Source organism: Eleutherodactylus coqui, chromosome 2 (genome assembly GCF_035609145.1).
Source record: "Eleutherodactylus coqui strain aEleCoq1 chromosome 2, aEleCoq1.hap1, whole genome shotgun sequence".
NCBI classification, from domain to species: Eukaryota; Metazoa; Chordata; class Amphibia; order Anura; family Eleutherodactylidae; genus Eleutherodactylus; species Eleutherodactylus coqui.
This window is the reverse complement of record NC_089838.1, coordinates 295,891,656-295,912,084: the sequence shown is the minus strand read 5'-3', so window position 1 is coordinate 295,912,084 and position 20,429 is coordinate 295,891,656. Positions and strand designations below refer to the sequence as shown.

The window sequence follows — 20,429 nt, the reverse complement described above, 5'->3', positions numbered from 1 at the left end:
TCAAAGCTCGGGGGAACACCAACAAGACAGTTCCATGTGGTATACACTTATTTGAAGAGAGGCGGGGTGGGGTTGGTTCACACGCAGGAGAGGAGGCACGGGGAAGCACAAAACAGTATGGAAGTTACATACGGTATTTAATTATTAGGAAACAGAACGGGGTGGGTGGGGGCTGAGGGATTGGATCAAGAGGTTTGGTATGCCTCCCTGTCCAGATGTTTTTCGGGAGTGCGTTCCAGAGGACCGGTGCTGCTCTAGAGAAGTCCTGGAGGCAAGAGTATGAGGATATTAAAATTTTAGAGCCACATCACTTGGACCAAACGGTACTCACACTCCTCATCCCCAGCAATCTTGGTTTCCGTTAGCAGAAGTCAAGTGACCGCCAACTGCCACAGCCCATTCACATCAAAGCAGACATCCTGGGCACCATGGATGTTCAGAATGGTGACGCGGTGCTCACCTGACGTCTGCTGTGAGAGACTGAGTAAACCATAGAGTGTGGATTGCCAAGGCGGTGAAGGATCCGTTTGTTTTATTGTATTAAGCGATGTGGCTCTAAGTTTTAAAGGTGATTTTCTAACTAAACCCTTTAAATGATAAAATTCTGGGTGCCTGCAACCACCACTAGGGGGAGCTTACTGCTTACAGTTTTACTATGGTGTTCAGTGAATGAACAATACGAAGCTCCCCCTAGTGGTATCTCCAGGTAGCCCAAAATTGTATCATTGAGCTGGCTGTATAAAGGATTTTGAGCTCTGACCACAGGAAAGATATATTAGGACGTTAATCGTACACAGTAATTTGAACCCATTTAGATACAAAGTGCCTAATACTGCATAATCACTTGTATACTTACACTATACAAATCTGCTGTGTTTTATGCCTCGACACCGTTCTTACAGGTCTATGGGAGTAAATATTCATCATTTCCCAAAATTCATCCTTGGTTTTCTTCCTCTGATGGGATGGACCCTTGGTTTTGGCAGAAGATTCTCCCCTCCCCCTCCACCCCCAACATGGACTGATGCTGGATACATGCAATTATTTTCTGCAGATACAACTTTATAATAAAAACTTACTTTAAAAAAAACCACAAAACTGGCAAAGTGGACGCAGAATAGATACAGAAGTTATATAATAACATTAGCTATTTGAACACTTTTCCAATATTCCTTTCTGTCTGAATAACAATAGAATAAAAACAAAATGGATTCCAATGTGTCCGTCCAATGATTGGTCACCTGTCACACACTCACAATGGGGCGCACCCAGAAAATACAGATAAAAACTTCTAAGGTGTCTATGATTTAAAAAGGAGCAATAAGTGGTGGAAACGATAACAGAACAACAATACAAAACATATCAATCTGACAGCCTGAAAGACATTCTGACCGTTCCTTAAAGGGGTATTCTGGAGACTTAAAATTGCTCCATAACCACTCTGTCCTTCCTGATTGCTGCTGACTAGGTCATGTGATTGTTCCATCCAATCAGTGGCTAGAGTAGGTCCCTGCTGTAACCAGTGATTGGCTGCAGCAGTCACATGTCAGCAGCAACCTGGAAGGACAGAGTTGTTATGAAGCAATTTTAAGGTTGTGGGAAAATTCCTTTCGGCCCCCTTCACACGGGCAAAAAACCCCAGCAAAGTCCCCATAGAAGGCAAGAGGATGCGCAAATGTGCTAGAGGATGCGTGAAACCCTGTGTAATTGCGCCGGAAATAGAACACATCTGGAACTCAGACTAATTAGCCATGTCAATTGGTGAGTCTTTTTTCGCCGCAAGAAAATGAACATGTCTTGTAGGCGCAAAAAAGTCCAGTAAAATATGCCGATGAGTGCGCAAAAAAGCATTGGTCATTCCGCAAAAACACACATGCTCGTGTGAAGGGAGCCTTAAACAGGAAGAACAGGCCAGAGAAAGCTGGGGACAAGCTTAGATAAAAGGGTAAGGGCTTTCCTTATCTGGGCTACAATGCAGAAAAGGCTAAATATTTGCCTATAGGCCCCTCCCCTTTCTCTGGAACTTTTTGCTTCACAGTCTCTAGCACTGGAGGGGGAGACACACCAAATGGTACGTTTTGTTTCAATTTTTTTGTCTTTCTTTTAATTTCAAGAAGTTATCTGTGACAAGGATAGTAATGACTTATACCTGGGGTGGGCACAAACTGAGAACCAGCACTCCATGGCATAGGGGGGGCGAATCGAGGAACAGCTGCACAATAACCGTTACTATCACCAGGATAGGTTGTCCACGCCGCAACACTAAATAAGCCTGTAAGCTGCAGCCTCCCTCGCCAGAGTGATGGAGTCCGCCATGTGAATCACGAGCAAAGCAGAAGAGCAGGAAGCGCGGAGCCGATAGAAAAACAAGGAAGGAGTCATTTCGACTCTGAAACATGTAGCCTGCTTTAATAACCCTTTCCAATTCACTGTCTGACGACTGAAGGCTGTACAGCTCCGATGTCAGAAGATGTCCGGCAGGGTATTCTTACTGTAGATTACTGGCCGCTCTGTTGTCGGGGGCCTCTCCAGCATGTCCCATACCGCAGTACTGGCTCTAGCCAGCAGATGGCGCCATTATATAATAGCAGAAAGAGCCCCCTAGGAAACCCTGAATCCAAAATTTGATTGCCAAGGGTTAAAGCTCTTCAATGATCCACTGGATCCACCTCTTTGACAAGCAGGACACGGTTTCTCCGTTTTCTTCGACTTAGCTCAGAAAGGGGCTGAGGTGCTCAGGTGAGCGGTGGCGTGGCCTCTTCTCACCCCAATGGGGTCACGTTCGTTCATCCCCTGGCCTTCCAAAAGCTCGGTTCTATGAATGGGCCTGACCTAGCCTACCAGACACAACCAGCCACTAGAAAATATCCGGCGCTGTGCCTGATGTGCAGCGAATAGTCGCAGCACTCATCTACAGCTCATAAGTGGTGGTCTGCCTCCTGCTGATCAGCTATTGATGACTTATGCTTGGTATAGGTCAAACATTCTTGTCCCAGGTAATCTCAGCATTAAAAGAGTTCAATTCACAGTCGCTCCAGTCCTTCCCATAGCGGTGACATGCCGTTAAACATATGACTGCTGCAGCCAATCACCGGCGTTGGAGGCATACAGGATGAGACTGCTGAGGCCAGTGATTGGCTGCAGAGTTTGCTTGTGTATATATGGGCACATCACCACTGCAGTCCTGTAAACAAAGCCTGGTTGGGGGGGACTGGAGCAAGCGGCAAGGGTTAAAGGCGGTGAATATACCTTATTTTGTTGCACTTTAAAACATTTCCTGTCCTCACTCAAATTCTTTGATATCTCCGACTACCCCTTTAAGCTTAGTAAATAGCAGCCTCCACTGTGTTTGACAGACAGGTTGACAATCTGACTTTGCAATAATGACCACTAGCAAAGAGGCAACTGAAAAGAATACATGTTACATAATGAAATATCTTCCTATTACTATCTGAGCACATGTGATTGGTGAACAGTTCTTCCTGTTGGGAGAATATGGCAGGATGAAACAAAATGGCTTCCCACTCATCCCGTTTTCCTATACAATGCATTACAAAGTCAATAATAAAAAAAAAAGATACAGAACATAAAAAAATAATAAAAACAATAAAACACAGCTTGTATATTTCCATGAGCTTAGCAGAAAACAGTTCATCAGCAGTAATCTGCCTAGAATGAAAAAATGTCTGAGATCTCACCACTGCCAGAAGCAGTAATATAAATTTCCCATGAGTCTGTTTGGTCTCAAAGACCTAAAATATATATTTTTATACTTTTTCTGTAAAAAGTTTTGCACAGAGTCCGAGGCGAAACCTGAGAAAAAACGGGTTGGACAGAGGAAAGAGGCTTGTTGGATGGCTTCTTTATAAAACCAGGTGGGTACAGGATGGTACATATTCCGTCAAGATGACACGTTGGCAGTTGCCGTCCTGCTTTGGAAGTGGTGGTTTGTGGTGTTGGCGTTGGAAAGGGAGGAGTCATTTTGGGTGATACCATAGTCAGCCGGCTGGGAGAAGAAATTACAGATATATTAGAACAAAAAAAAAAATTGGCCACCAATTCTCAAAAATGGTAATAAGTTTTCATTTTTATGGCCTTCACCTCCCAACATGCACTGTAATATATATATCGGGTATCACTGTATGCAGCGGACCTGGAACCTGATCCCATTACATACCCAGGAGCTGTCTTTGACAGCCAACATCCAGGCGCGATTAGAGAACTCCAATCACGACTGTTAATTACTGGATTACCATTGATCTTCTTGACATGAAACACCCATAACGTGTAATGGCCCTCCGATACGTACATTGGATATCAATGGAAACAAACCCACAAAGTTTTGTTGCGCAACATCAAAAATGTTTCCCCATCGGTTACCTTTGTCACTGGACACACATGGAGCCTGTAGACAAGTTTCTGCCATACATGTTCTAGTGGATCACGACTGACGTGATGCGTCCTCACAGATCATGCATGGTGGGTGGTCAGGGGGGCATGTAGACTCTAACACTACCCAGAGATAAAAATCACAAGGTATAAGGTCCGGGGAACGTGGAGGCCAAGGAAGAGGTTCACCATCGTCACCGCCTGCACGGCCAATCCATGTGTTTAGTTGTTGCCTATTGAGCTCACTTCTCATATCATTGTGATAATGGAGGGGGGTTTCCTGTGCTGTTGGAAGATAGAACCTGGGATTTCCTGTTCCCGCTCACGGCAGAAGCCATATCTGTAGCGTCTAGGTAAGAAATCCCTGGGATCATTTCCTCATGGAAAAAGAAGGGTCAGTCCACTCACCTATAGCGCAAAACATGTTCACCTTGGTGGAGTCACACGTATGCTACACATAGACAGGTGGGACTCTAAGATTACGTTCTTTGCCCGATAGGTGGACGGCGACTTCATCACTACAGACTCTATGAAACCATTGCTTTCCCTTACAGTTTGCATAGTCACACAGGAAGATCGTCGCCGCGCTTCGTCGTCCGGTTTCAGTGCCGGTTACAACTGCAATCGGTAGAGATATCACAAACATTTGCGCAGAATCTTCCATACAGTCGGCTGCGGGGCGCCCAATTGTCTGCTCGCTCCGACGGTGGATTTCTGGGGACTTAGTGGAGCAGGTCCGGTCAAGTGTCACACGTTTCCAGCCTTACTGGTGGACGGACGGATGATTTTCACTAAGAAATGGAACCTTTTCCTTAAAATTGGAGTATCACTTACAAACTGTGCGCCTGCCGGGAGGAGCTTCACCGAACTTTGTTTGAACATGATGTTGCACACTAACAGACTGGTAGACGTGAAAATCAAGGACACAAAATGCTCTCCTGTCTTTCTCGGCGGCCATTTTTTCTCATATCCCCCGAGCGAGGACTATGGCAGAATAAACCTTTCTGGGCCTAATTTAGCAAAACGGTCTTATAGTAAGACAGCAGCTTGAGGAATGAAAGCTGCGCTGTGATTGGTTGCCATGGGCAACAAGGGGATCTTACTGTTAGTTTTGATAAATGCAAAAAAGTTTTTGAGTTTTTGCTTCCACTGATATCAAATTTCTGTATCGGAGTTTCATTACACATGATTTAAGAGGGGTTCATATCAGAAAGATCATTTGTAATAACCCTGTATTTAAGGCCTCGTTCACACAGGCTACAAAATCTCGCTACAAAACGCATGTATGTGAGGCCGATGGTTTCCAATGGGTTCTTTCAGGCTACAAAACAAAGCAATGTTTCTTTAGGGAGATTTAGTAGTCCGTGTGAACAAGGCCTAAATGTCGCTGTCAATTCTGAGAACCGCCTTTAAACATACCGGAATAGCTGGCCCGCAGTGAGATTGCAGGCGGCTGTTTGGGTGTCATGGCAGCCTGGGGCCTTGTGAAGGTCTCCAGGACCTCCATAAAAGGTTTGCCTGTTAAAATACAGTACAAGGCAATACTGAAGTATTGCAGCATATACAATAAAACAAAATCACAAATTCAAGTACCCTGTGGGGCTAAAAAGATTTGTATTAATAAAAAAAAAAAAAAAAAAAAAAAAAAACTTTTCCAGTTGTTGCTAAAAACCCCCCAAAAACATTGTTAAAATATCCCATTATTATTCCTGCACAGCAGACACAGGAAACAAATGTAATGTCAAGAAATTGAATAAAAAGCGATTAAAAAGTTGTAGGTTCCCCAAAATGGAATCAATAAAAGCTACAGGTCACCCTGCAATAAACAAGCCCGTACAATCCTATAGCAGAAAAAAATAAAGTTTTGGGATCAAAAAGATGGGGAAAAAGAAAAAAAAAATTTGAAATAACAAAAACAAGACAAAAAAACCAAAAAACACTAAAAATGTTGGTATCGCCGTAATCGAACTAACTCATAGAATTAAGATGCCATTTTTACCACACTGAATACTGTAAAAGCAAAACCCTCCAAAATGGTGAAATTGCATATTTTTACCATACACCCCATTTAGTATTAAGAAAGTCTAATGGCCCATCTCCTTTAAGGGGGTATTCTCATTAGACTTTCATGGCATATCCACAGCCCCCTGGCCTGGCTGAATGCGGTATCCAGGACTTAACAGTTATGGAAACTGCAGAGTGAAGTCCACTCAGCTATTTCTCTAATTGACTTCTATGGGAGTTATGGAAACCACGTAGCGAAGCCCATTCAGGTTTTTATGTAAATCTCGACCACTACATAAAGCCGGGCCAGGGGCAATGGGGGTGGGACTAGCATCTATCAGACTTCCAAGCCTTAGATGGGAATACCCCTTTAAGAGAGCAGGGAATACAGGGAGATTTGAGTTCCGACGCTTGCAGAAATGTAAATGCAGCTTAGAGCTGCAATACAGAGAGTTATAACAGTGTCATTTTTCATTACACAATGATTAAGTCCTACTTTAATTAGTTCAAACCGTTTAGATATGGGTTATACTCACATGTCTTCGGAAGATCCTTTGGAGCAGACTACGTTTTGGCGGTTCGGGAAGCTGCCTCCAGTCAAGATCCGGAGAGCGAGTCCCATTTGGTCCGAAGTCGTTGAGGTCCTTGAAGCATTCCGTTTCAATCATCTATAGAGAAACACATCGGTCAATCCAATCTGCATAAATGTGCATGTGATCAGCTCTAATCAGTGAAGTATCCAAGTCGTAAGTGTTTAATTCCCCTGCAGCACCCCCACAGGGGAAACACAGCATTACACCTTTCTCATTTAAATCAAAAGGCTGTCCATTTCTGCTCCGATTAATATGCTGTACAAGGTCCTGAATGGGGGACCAGACGCCCTCTTAGCTATGCAAAATTAAACAATTGTATGCCCAAAACATTGTTGCCATCTTTAACCCCTTCCCGCTCCAGGGCGTAAGTTTACGTCCTGGCAGCAAGGTACTTCCCGCAATAGGCCGTAATCTTACGTCCTGGGGATAGCGCGAGATCACATATGATCTCGCGCTATCCCACAGTGGGAGGCAGCTGTCAGTCACAGCCGGCGTCCCGCTGCAACAATCTATGTAGATCGCGGCATGGGAAGGGTTCACAGAGGGAGCGCGCTCCCTCTGTGAAGTTGCCGGGCTCTCGCGATATAATCGCAGAGAGCCTGGCCTGTTGCCATGGCAACAGGATGCTAGACACTGGCGTCCTGTGTTGCCAGTGCCTGAGATCGCTGTAAGCGATAAGGCATAGCAGGGCAGTAATCCATGCATTATCACAGAGATCATCAGGGCAGTGTTGTAAGTTCCCCAGGGGGACACAAAGTGTGTAAAAAAAAAAAAAAAAAGACAAAAAAAAATGAATAAAAAAAAAAAGAAAGAGAAAACTAAAAGAATACCCCTTTTATGCTTTTTCTCATATTCGCATATAAAAAAAAGGTAAAAAAAAATTAAAACCCCACATATTTGGTAATGTCGCGTCTGTAACATCGCGTACAATAGGCTGCACATGCTTTTGACTGTGCACGGAAAAAAAAACATTTAAAAAACCCTAAAAAACGGCGGCAAAATGCTAAAAACGCAATAAAAGTGATCAAAAAAGCCGTATGTACCCCAAAATGGTACCAATAAAAACTACAGCTTGTCTCGCAAAAATAAGCCCTCATAGAGATCCATCGATAAAAAAGTTACAGGACTTTGAATGCAGTGATTTAGAAAAAAAAGAAAAAATTGCCAAAAAAAGGGTTTTTATTGCAGAAAAGTGGAACCCCCCCCCCCCAAAAAGGTAAGAATTTTGGTATCGTTGTAACCGTACCGACCCGCAGAAAAAATGGATTGTGTCATTTATGCTGCATGATTAACGCTGTAAAAAAAAAAAAAAAAAAATCTATGGCAGAATTGATGCGATTTCTCTCCCTGTTATCATAAAAAAAAAAAATTAAGTTTTACAATATAGTCTATGTACCCAAAAGTGGCACCGATAAAAACTACAGTTCGCCACGCAAAAAACAAGCCCTTATACGGCCGCGTCGATATATGATAAATGGAGAAGAAAATCCGTAAAAAATCGTTGCGTCCTTAAGCCCAAAAAAGGCCATGTCATTAAGGGGTTAATGACTTCTAATTACATCAGGTAATATCATTTTGTGTTTATGATCTTTTTTTACTTCTCTATTCACATCTAAAGCTAAATCAAGAGCTCTGTTAGTTCCGGTTACCAGACAGCAGTGCATTGTGCGTGCTGCCGCTCCATTCATCTCTATGGGAATGCTGAAGAGAGGCCGAATACAGCACTGACCATCGGACAGTCTCAGAGTTAAATGGAACAGCACTGCACACGCTGAAAAGTCACCCTACATATAAGGAGGGGCACAGGGGGTGTTCTCCTGACTGGTGGGGGTCTCAGCAGTCAGAATCCCACCGTTCAGGCGTTTATTCCCTAGCCACAGGAAAGGGGAGAAGGTAATCTTGGGATATGCCCTTTAAAAGGGGTTTCCCTGGCAAATACTCATGACCTGTGATCAATAGTTGATCAGCTCGGGTCCACTGCTCCAGACCCCGGCAGTCAGCTGATCTTCCGTCGAAATACAGAGGGTGTGGAGTGGAAGTTGATCGCTGGGACTCCTGTATAGTAGCTGCCGCTGGTAATAATCCCAGGTGCAGTCCCCATTAGATTCAATGAGAGCTGTGCCTGCAGTTACCAGCGCCGGCCACTACACAGGGGTCAGAGCATCCGCTTCCACTTCGTATCCCGTGTGTTTTGACGGTAACAGCCGGAACAACCGATCAGTCAGGGTGTCGAGCGACTGACCCAGCTGATCAGGATAGGTCATTAGTTGATCATCAATACTATTTGTTTGGAAAACCCCTTTAACCGCCTGTATACAGGGATGCAGAGCTTTAACCCCTACAAAGATATGAAGCTCAGATGCAATCGTTTTGGATCCAAAAAGTTACCCTTATGGTCAGCTGGCGCACATGCACAGTACAGATTTTCCCGCACCATTGCCAGGCGATGACCCGGAATCCACGACCTGCCCACAATGTTAATTGTGGATGGGCCGTGGGTCAGATGGCTCCATTGTGTGGACACTGCACTAACAGAGCATGCCACAATTGATTTCTGCTTGTGTGCTGGAAGAAGCGCTTTTCCATAGCATGCTATGGGCGGTATTTGCTGCGGAATCCCATTTAATCAATAGGTTCTATTCACTGTGTAATATGCTGCCCTTTCATGCTTAAGTGAATGAACTCTAAGTCTGTATTTTGTGGCCCATGACAGCCAATCACAGAGCAGCTTTTATTTTGCCAGAGCAGATTAAGAAATGAAACTACAGCTGTGATTGGGGGCTATGGGCAACAAGGACAGTCTTATGGTGCCCATGCACTTCAGAAGAGTCCTGGATGTCTCTTGCACTGTGGGTGATGGCAGTACGTTGCATCTGGTCAGTGACACCAGTTACAAGGTTCGGTCTGTGACAAAAGAGAAGAATGTCCGGGACTTAAAGGGGTTGTCCCGGAATTCAACAAAAATGGCCGATGTCCAAGCAGTCAGGTTGCTAGACCGGAGAAGAAAGGCGGAAGGGCCCCATGCCACAGTGATCGTTGTGGTTAGCCAACAAACAATGCGGTGTTAAGCTCTGCTGGTCTAAAGATGTATTACACCATCCTAGGAAGGGTTTCTCGAAGGCTACGAGGATAGCACCCATTTTGCTGAATTGTTGGACGATCCTTTAAAGTGTGGTTTCAGTTTTTGAACAAACAATGTGAAAACCACTTACCTCATTCTGCCAGGGGATCGGCACACAGCCGGTGGCAAACTTGGCATAGAAATCATTGTCCGTTTTATCCAAGTTGACCCCTTTGACCGTTGAAAACTGCTCGATGTCCAGCACATCCTTACAATACACAGCTCGGGGCTAAGCAGGGGGGAAAGGGGACAGTTCAGACTCCAATATCACATACAACTTAAACAGTAAACTTCCGATGATCCGGCACTTGACCAAGTAGCCTGCTGGACCATCAGGATGGGACATTGCACTGACATCTGACTAAGTGACTGCATCCATACTTTTCTGAACTACCAGGATCTGTGTTTGGGGATGTCCAATAGTTTGGAATGGGAATCTACAGGTCATACAAGCTACTTACATCTGGCACAAAGGACGGCTTCAGAATTCCAGCTTCCAGCCTCTTGAAGTTGATGTTCCTGAGAAATGGCTGCTGCTTCACTTGGCTGGCACCCTGGTCGTTACACCCCAGCCGCTGCTTTGGGTCTTTGGCTAGTAGCTGAGAAGAACAGCAAATTGGGACTTAGCTGGAGCGCGGATTTTTTTGGACACTGAGCTCCAAATCCCCATGGTGGACACAGCGGCCTTCATACGCCAGTCTTAATCTGCAGTGCACTAGTGCAAGGGATGTGCCCCTACAGACCGATAGTGTTAGACTGTGTAGGGGGCACCTTATGGACAAGAGGGTACAAAGGGGCATCTTTACTTAAACCAGTGTTTCATATGAAAAGATGGCTCTGCCATGAAGTGCGCCAAATGTGTGACGTGGGTAAAACCTCTTAACCCTTTAAGGACCAGGCTGTTTTGTACCCTAAGGACCAGACACTTTTTAGGGATTTTACCCATGTGGTGGATTTATTGCCCTATTTTTTTCCTTTAGCTACCAAAATTATTTTTGCTGCATTTTTTTCCTCTGTGACATGTAGGGCGATTTTTTTTTTTTTATATATCGTTCAAATAGTTTTTTTTTAAAAACTAGTATATTTATGCTAAAATAAAGTATTGGAACGGGTTCCTCATTTTGTTATATAATCTGTATGGTTTTGGATTACAGGGCGCATACGGTGACGGTTTTGCATCATTTTCTTTTTTATGTATATTTTAAATTTTATTCTGTCATTTTTTCTTATGTAACTTTTTTTTTTTTTTTTTACTATCTATGTCCTCCATGACATCATATAAGACCTTTTGTGGGTCATTCACGTGTTTTTTTTTTTATTTCACACTTTTCCACTGCAGCTGGAACATCCATAGAAGCTGCATCTATAGGAGCCTCAGTTACAGGGAAAACATTCCCTTGTAGTCACAATAGTCACTAATAGAGCTGATTAGGGTCTTCTAGGATAGTCACTAATAGAGATGATTAGGGTCTTCTAGGATAGTCACTAATAGAGCTGATTAGGGTCTTATAGGACACTGCAGCTCTGCTGTGCCAGGGGATCCCAGCGGTCACGTGATCACCGGCTTATGTAGTGGAAGAAACACTTCCACTTGTAGTACATAGCGCTCATTGAGTGCTATGTACCGGGGAAAGGAAAAGATAGAAGCGGTTAAAAACAGCTTCCCCTTCTCCTCCTGGTTTTTAGCTGTGAACCTGACCTGCTCCTGCTTGATTGCAGGAGCAGAGGCTTTACTCTCGCGCCGTATTTCTGGCGGGATTAAAGCCCAGAACCAAGCGCCGTTAATTGGTCCTTGACAGGTTAATACATTTTTTTTACCTTTTGGGCTGTTCGTGCACCAAGTCTGAAGCTACGAGCCAATGTAGATTGCAGCTATAGTTTACACCAGTGTCTAGGGTAAATTAGAGTAAATACAATGGGCCATGAGCAGCCATGCCCCCAGGCGTAAAGTTCCACACTTAAAAAAAAAAAAAAAAAAAAAGCGGTGAGGCTGGTGCAAACCTTCAAAAGTTGCAATTTTTTGCACTTGCGCCAAAATTGTGAACCTTAGACAGCAGAATCCTAGTATAAGTGGGTTAATAAATAACGCCCAGAGTTTTTAAATGTGTTCAGAAATTTTAAGGAGGAGTAAGTAAAGAGAGAAAAGGTGCCCCAAGCACTGTTGGGGTATGTTCACATGGTGGAATTTAGCTGCAGAACCCACAGCAAAGCCGCTTTCAAGTTTCACATGCGGATTTCAAATCCATATGCAGAAAAAAAAATAATGTTGTTTTGTTGACACAGATTCTGCACCATATCTGCATCGGGATTTCCATAAGTGGATGTGACCATTAAAAAGGGCTACATCCATGTGCAGATCTGTAGCCTTAGTCAATGGCTTCGTCTGTCACGGTTTGATGCCATTACAGGACAGATCCATTGCTAGGCTTCAGTTATGCCCTCCGGCATTTTCCTGGATGAAGTGGCGCAGCATGCTGTGCCGTTTCATCCAGGACATTATGACAGATCTGTGCGGGAAGCTTAGAGCATCCGACACAGATGGGAATGTTGCCTTTAAAAATTTGTTTTTGAAAAAGGCCCGTCAGGACAAGTCTAAATTAACTACTGAATATCTCTGATCATTGGGCGCAACTTAAGGGGTTGGGACAAGAAGCCAACCGAACACGAGGACGTGGCTTGAAAACCAGACTACTAAGGACATCGGGACACATTAGTACGTAACATGAACCCACACATATTTCTGAAGACTCCCCTAAAAGTGACCAACCTCTTTAAGTAGGTGGTCTATTGGTTTCTGTGGCGGTCTGAAATCCATTGCACTAGCGTATGTCCGATTAGTGAGCCTGTGTTAGTGCAGTTACCTTTAAAAGCCTGTAGGGGCAGTATAGCTACCCTACACAGGTGAATTACTTACCATCTTACATATAGACTTTGCGTCTTCTGTGAACTTATCAGAATACGACTCTTGTTCTTCTTGAACTCGTTTTTCCACCTCTTCCCTTTTTACCCGTTCCTTCCTGGCCCGGAACGGAGATTGTCCCTCGATCATCTCGTATATGATGCAGCCCAGCCCCCACCAATCTGGGCTAAAGGTATATCTCTCATTCTTAATGACTTCTGGAGCTGCGACAGATAGAGGGGTAAGCCTGTCAGTCACCGGCTTATCGGCCGTAGGCGATGCAACAGTTGGGGAGACACTTACCCATGTAACCCACAGTTCCTACTCTTCCTCGGATACTTTCACCATCTGGAATTTTAATTGCTAACCCCAAATCAGAGATTCGAATGTGACCTGTGGGAGAAAGGGGGAGAAGAATCGGCAATAAATCCCAAGTGTTTCTGCTAATATGATCCATTAGGTAATTATAGCTGCAACTTCTAATGAGGTTAGGAGTAGAGATGAGCGAGTATACTCGCTAAGGCACATTACTCGAGCGAGTAGTGCCTTAGCCGAGTATCTCCTCGCTCGTCCCTAAAGATTCGGGGGCCAGCGGGGGAGAGCGGCGAGGAACGGAGGGGAGATCTCTCTCCCCCCTGCAACTCACCTGTCACCCGCGCCGGCCCCCGAATCTTTAGGGACGAGCGAGGAGATACTCGGCTAAGGCACTACTCGCTCGAGTAATGTGCCTTAGCGAGTATACTCGCTCATCTCTAGTTAGGAGGGATTCGGCAGTAGATTTGCAGATGCAGAAATGCAGACAGCGCTAGTTAGGGCAGGGGAGAGCAGGGTGTAAATGTCCCTCAAAATCCCACTTCCAGAGAAGGGTTAGACGTGGTGTACAAAAGACAAACAATTTGGCGCAACCTTGGACTGCACCAAAATTTTTTGACTCTTTGACAGCGATGCCACTTTCCAGAAAAGGAGGGTGTAGTTTGCCTGGAGAGACCGTGGCTACCCTGGGCAGACACCCCTATCAATAAGTTTACTCCAGAAATCTACTCTAGCTCATAGCTGGCATGGATTTTTGCGTAGGCGAATATTTTACTGTACTTTTTGCATTTGTGCGTGCAGAAAAACACGCCACTATGCTTCCAGTCATTGAGATGGGCAAGTAACCAATTAAATTAATTAGTTCAATATATGCTATTTTTGTGTGCGAATGCGCAATAAAATAGAGCACGCTGCAGATTTTTTTGCACGAACGAAATGCACGTGCAAAATACACGGTCGTTGACATCAATGGGTTCTATTCACAGTGTACTGCGTGCGCAAAACACTGCGTGAATCTGTTCATGTAAATCTGGCCTAAGAAATAAGTCTCTTGGTATAATAGGAGCTTCCTGCGTCTTCATGTCCCTGAGCGCCCGACAGGCGACCCAATAATTATCGCACCTGAGCTTTCACACACGAATCGAGGCGAAACGGGACGGAGATCTTTCGGCTGCTCACCTCCATACACCGTAAACAGGCAGTCGCTTGTAGATAAAATGATTGCTTATTCTTCCGGGCCAATTGACGTTTGATTTTTAAGACTAACTAAACTTGACGAAGAACGATAAACGAACAAATAATCATTCGTCGCCCAGTCGCGGGCAGCGATTACGATGAACGATTAGTCTTCAGTCTCACACAATGCTGTGATAGTGGTTCAGTGTAAAAGGCCCCTTAAAAGTATTTTCCAACTACTTAAAATTACTTCACGATCACTTTTTCTATTCTGGTTGCTGCTGACCAGGACATGTGACTGCTGCAGCCAATCACTGGCTATAGAAGGCTGATTGGCTGCAGCAGCAACCAGGAAGGAAAATGTGGTTGTGCAGCAATTTTAAGTCATGGTAAAACCCCTTTAATCTCCACCAAAGTGCGTTTTCCAATTGCTGAGGACCCCAAGAATAGACATACATTTACTAAGTAGCGCCGCCCGCAGTTTTATATTTGCAATCTGCTGACTGAGTCCATTTAAATACTCCAGAGCATAATATACTGTATGTAAAAGACCCCGACATGTTGATGTAAATCAGTATCCATGTCATACAGCACTTTATTGTCTTCACATTTTGGACAAGGATGCTTCAAGGTATGACTATACTCTCCAGCTTCTCCATCTGGCCTAAGAGAACCCATCTTCCTTCCTCTGCTGATCTTTAATTTGCTCCGTCCCCCATAACATACAAGTCCCTGTATGCCGAGGAGCATAAAGTTTTGTATTTCAGCGACTCATTCATTAACCTGTTCCCATCCCTGAACTGCGATGCACCCCTATGATCATTACCCCATCAGTCCTCCCTAGCTGTGTGAGTATAGCAAATGGTCTTTACAAAACAAAGCCAAAGGCAAGAACGATTGTGTGGACCAGTGAGGTACTGGCACGCTGCGAGAAGGTCATGTCCTCGTGGAGAACCTGAGAAGACAAGTGCAGCTCTAGAGAAGCCGCGGGAACAATCGCTACAGTGGACAATAGGAGTTTCGCAGAGGATGCATCTCGTTTCCTATCGGGCATTAATGATATAGATTTATTCGCTTTCCCGGAACGCGCCGGCCCATTTACTTACAGTGACTCAACGCCCTATAAAGACTGACGTCACAGAAGAGAACTATGAATGAGATTCCTGTCCGCTCCGCTGAGTTGATGAAGGGTTTCACTATAAAATTACAGACATGGGCTGACCCCAACGTAAGCAGTGTCCCCCGATTACAGACTCCACATACAAAGCAAAACCCATTAAATACTGGCTGCATTCACAGCCGACGACTGCTCTTTGCGTAAACATCCTGTATTCAAGTTATCACCGTTTATAAAAGTTCTGCGCACTTCTACAGAGGTTTACCGTATTTGTGACTAGAGGACACAGTTTTAAGATCAAATCTTGCTGAAAAGCACCTGCTTATCCAGAGACAGGGGGGTCTGACAGACCCAGAGATCCCTGATTGCTTCTTTAATGATTAAGCAGTGTACTGAAACAGGGAAGACCTCAGCAGCCATACATACCGCAGCTGCACAGTCCTCCCTGATACCCTCCAGTAGATAACACTGGAGATTACTCACATATCCCCCCTTCCCCAAGGTGCAGATCCTCCTCTGTACTCACAGGAATAGACAACTGCAAAGATCAAAGGGTTTCCAGTAGCAGCTGGACCATAGATGATGCCATAACCATGTGACCAGGAGCAGCTGGAGGGGTCATGTATGGCTAAACTTGTATGTAGGGATTAGTGCTAATAAAATCAATGCTTAACATGCCAGCTGTAGATGTGTATGTATGTAGCAGAGCTGTATGAGAGGTGTATGAGGTGTGTGTATATGCATGCAGCAGAGTTGTGGATGCGCAAGCATCTATGTTATACTGAGTAATCAGTAACAGAATAGTGAATGTATCCAGTATTATGCAGATTACTTCCACCCGCCTCCATCCACAGTAAACAGGCAGTGGTTCATACATAACGACTGCCTGTTTACACGGGCCAATCGTCGTTTGATTTTAATGCCCGAATGAAAAGCAAATAAATGACGATTCGCGGTTCAGTCGCTGGCAGTGCTACACTGAACGATTATTGGTCAGATTCCCACAATCCAATGACAATCCTTCCGCGTAAGAGGGTCCTTAGGGGAAAATGTATTAGGATCAGTGTTCTAAGCAGCAGCTGCAGTGCCTGTGGTGTCCCATAAATAGGAGAGACCCGGGGCAGGACAGGGGGACACAGCAGTATATGCTTATTTGTTATGTTACTGTGTGCAGAAGGGCTTGAACCCATGAACTATAACTCGGACAACCCCTTTAAGTAACACTAGAGGCTGATATAATAATCTGACATAAAGTTACATTCTCTATCAAAATTTATTCCAGTAATTCTAATAGTCCACCACAAGATGGCGTATGTGTCCAAATCCGCCCCTTCCCAAGTCACTTAAAAGTTAGGTCGCATTTAACCCCTTAGCTTTTTTTCCCCCATTTTTGTTTTTTCTTCCTCCCTTTAAAAAAATAGTAACTCCTTTATTTATCCATCAACGTCGCTGTATGAGGGCTTGTTTTTTGCGGGACAAGTTGTAGTTGTCAATGGTACCATTTATTATAGCATATAATGTACTGAAAAACATAAAAAAAAATTCTAAGTGGAGAGAAATGGGAAAAAAAATACGACATTCCGCCATCTTTCGGTGTGTCTTGTTTCTACGGCGCACAAACTGCAACAAAAATGACATGATAACTTTATTCTATCGGTCAGTATGATGACTAAGATACCCAACTTGTAGAGTTTTTGTTTTTTTTTTGCTGTACTGCTTGCATTTTTTTTTAAAGATATTTATATTTTTATCATCGACATAGTTGTGCACAGGCTCAGTTTGTGTGGTGTGTCCTGTCGTTTCCGTTGGTACTATTTCTTGAAACAATTGACTTTTTGATTGCTTTTTATTACATTTTTTCTTGGAAAAGTGCATTACTGTGGTTCTTTATTTTTTTTTTCATACCACTGTCACAGTGCGGGTAAAATAATGCATTAATTTGATAGATCGGACTTTTACAGACGCAGCGATACCAAACACGTATTTTTTGGTTTAATGTTTTGGTTTGTTTTATTGCAAATATGGCAAAAGGGTTTTTTTTTTTAACTTAAATTTTTTTTTTTTATAATTAGTAAAACTTTTTTGTTCTTATTTTTACACTTTCTTTTAGTCCTCCTAGAGGACCACAAACAGCGATGCTTTGATCGCTCCTGTAGTATGACGTAATGCTATAGCATTACGTCATACTGCTTTTTGACAGGCAGTCATGGCTTGATAGGCAGTCTCCCCTCAGGCAGCCCTGGGGCCTTTTAGAAGGCCCCCGGCTGCCATGATACCGCGGGGGAAAGGGGGGTGGGGGCGTACGGGGCCCCTGAACATCGTTCGAGGAATTCTGACAGCGGTATTTAAAGGGTTAATAGTCGCGATCGGCCACGGCCGATTGTAGCTATTGCCCGCGGGCGTCAGCTGTAATAAACAGCTGTCGCCCGCACTGTATGAAGGGAGATAGCGGCGCTATCTCCCTCCATACACGTCCTGCAACGGCAGGACATAAAAACACTATTGGGCCGTCAGTAAGGGGTTAAAGATTGGCAAAGTCAATAGTGCAATATAGACATACCAGTGAGGGCCGAGCGCAGAGTCTGTAAGAGATCGCTGGGACAAAAAAGTGTCCAAGAGCTGTGCCATCTGTCTTTGGCTCGTCTAGGAAAACTATGCAGAGTGATGAAGGGCTCAAAGAAGGCCCACAGGACTAGATCAAAGCTGTAGGGGCTCAGATCTCAGGAAAGCGCTTCTGCCTCCTTGTTCTAGCGGTCTGTTGAGGGCTCAACAAGCAGACTTCCACGATCATACACCATCACTTTAAAGATGATTTTCAGGTTTTAAATGACTGACAATCTATGCATAGTATACCGCATTATAGAAGTAATGCAGTGTACTATGCTAGCAATCAGTTGCATCTTCAAGTTCCTTTGAGGGACTACAAAATTGTATCATAAGAAAGCTGAATAAATCTAAAAAGAAAAAATATCTCCCACAAAACATTTTAAATAAGTAAAAAAAAAAAAAAAAATATGAATAAGAATTGCCATTTTACCTCAATGTGCAAAAAGATGCCATAAAAGCAGTCAGAAAGTCACATGTACCCCAAAATGGTATAATTAAAAGTACCAGTCTTAACACAAAAATAAAAAAAGACCTTACAGCATTCCGTAGGTAGAAAATTAAAATAAAAAAATAAATTATGGAATGTGGCGATGTAAGTTTAATTTTTGATTTATTAAAAAAAAAAAGTTAAGTGAAAGCAGAATTTAAAAAAAAAAAAAAAAAAAAAAAAAAAACTACATAAATTTGTTCTAGTTGTAATTGTATTACCACCAGAATGAAGAGAAAAAGTTGTGAATGCTGTAACAAAAACGTTAAAAAAAGCCAAAATATTCCGCAATTGCTGTTTTTTTTGCTACCCCTACCTCCTAAAAAGTGGAATTAAAAAAGCAAAGAGTTTGTCGTAACCTAAAACAGTACCAATAAAAATCCATGCAATGTTCCTTGGGAAAAAATAAAAAAATGTTCTGGGACATCTGCAAAATCAGTAACACATTAACACAAGAACACCACAAACTTGGTATCGTCATCATCGTGCTGATCAAGAGAATGACATAGTCATGCGGTTTTTTTAACCATACGGTAAACGCCAATAAAACAAATTTCACTATTGTTTTTTGGATTAAGTCCTGTTATTTTTTGTTGTTTTTTCTTAAACCCCCATATTTTTACCCCAAAGTGGTGCCATTAAATGCCCCGCAAATAACAAGCCCTAATATAGCTATGTAGCCAAGATCTAAAATGTTCTGGCACTTTCAAAACAATAATAAAAAAAAACCTAAGAAATTAGTTTGGTCATTAGGCTGCATTCACACGAACGTATATCGGCTTGGTTTTCACGCCGAGCCGATATACGTCCTCCTCATCTGCAGGGGGGGGGGGGGTTGTGGAAGAGCCAGGAGCAGGAACTGAGCTCCCGCCCCCTCTCTGCCTCCTCTCCACCCCTCTGCACTATTTGCAATGGGGAGAGGCGGCAGAGAGGGGAACCTAGCCCCGCCCCCATCCAACCTCCTTTCATTGCAAAAAGTGCAGAGGGGCGGAGAGGAGGCAGAGAGGGGCGGGAGCTCAGTTCCTGCTCCTGGCTCTTCCATCCCCCCCCCAACCCAACCCCCCCGCAGAGGAGGACGACGTATATCGGCTCGGCGTGAAAACTGATATACGTTCATGTGAATGCAGCCTTAAGGTACCAATCAGGTTGGACACTAAGAGGATAAAATAAAGAACGCTATAAATAAATCTAGTGCTCTTTAAGACAATTCTTAGCCACGCTTCTTGTTCTGGACACTTTCTAGGAGAGTCCATCAAGCGAGGCGCAAAAAGCATTACAAACGTGGCATGTGGCGGTCCGTGCCTGGTGACCCCCTCCAATCGCTAGAAGGAAGGGGGTCGCAGCGGTGACCCCCTCCAACCGCTAGAAGGGAGTCGTACCGGTGACCCCCTCCAATCGCTAGAAGGAAGGGGTCGCAGCCCGTTATATATCTCCTAGTCCGTCATAAGACTCTTCTATTCACTACAACAAGACTGTAAAGTGCCTGCAGTTCTGGCGTTACATGAAAGCAGGCACAAGCCTCCCCGAAGGTTCTTTAGTGATGCCCGGGTGAAATTAGCGCCTTTATCAGTCATGTATATCAGCTTTATGCCCTCCTATATCCTGTGGACGAGGCTCAGGACAGAAGATGTATTCATCACTGAACGGCGTCAGATGAGGAGTGATTAGTCACAGCAGCCTCATAAACCTGCAGTATACACGTGATGCGTGACATGTCCGGAGCC

The 20,429-nt window shown here is 43.9% G+C and overlaps 1 protein-coding gene across 1 annotated transcript in view; it reads right to left on the bottom strand.

The window, feature by feature from the left end:
• Positions 1-1,118: 1,118 nt before the first annotated feature.
• The window catches only part of LOC136612741 (G protein-coupled receptor kinase 5-like), an 80,926-nt gene continuing 61,615 nt past the window's right edge, over positions 1,119-20,429 (bottom strand). Inside the window, exons 11-16 of the mRNA XM_066593361.1 lie at positions 13,310-13,399; positions 13,022-13,230; positions 10,569-10,706; positions 10,199-10,336; positions 6,930-7,061; positions 1,119-4,006 (exon numbers count right to left, since the gene is read on the bottom strand). Coding sequence (XP_066449458.1) covers positions 3,902-4,006; positions 6,930-7,061; positions 10,199-10,336; positions 10,569-10,706; positions 13,022-13,230; positions 13,310-13,399 — 812 coding nt within the window. The 3' untranslated portion in view covers positions 1,119-3,901. The remainder of the gene's footprint in view (positions 4,007-6,929; positions 7,062-10,198; positions 10,337-10,568; positions 10,707-13,021; positions 13,231-13,309; positions 13,400-20,429) is intronic.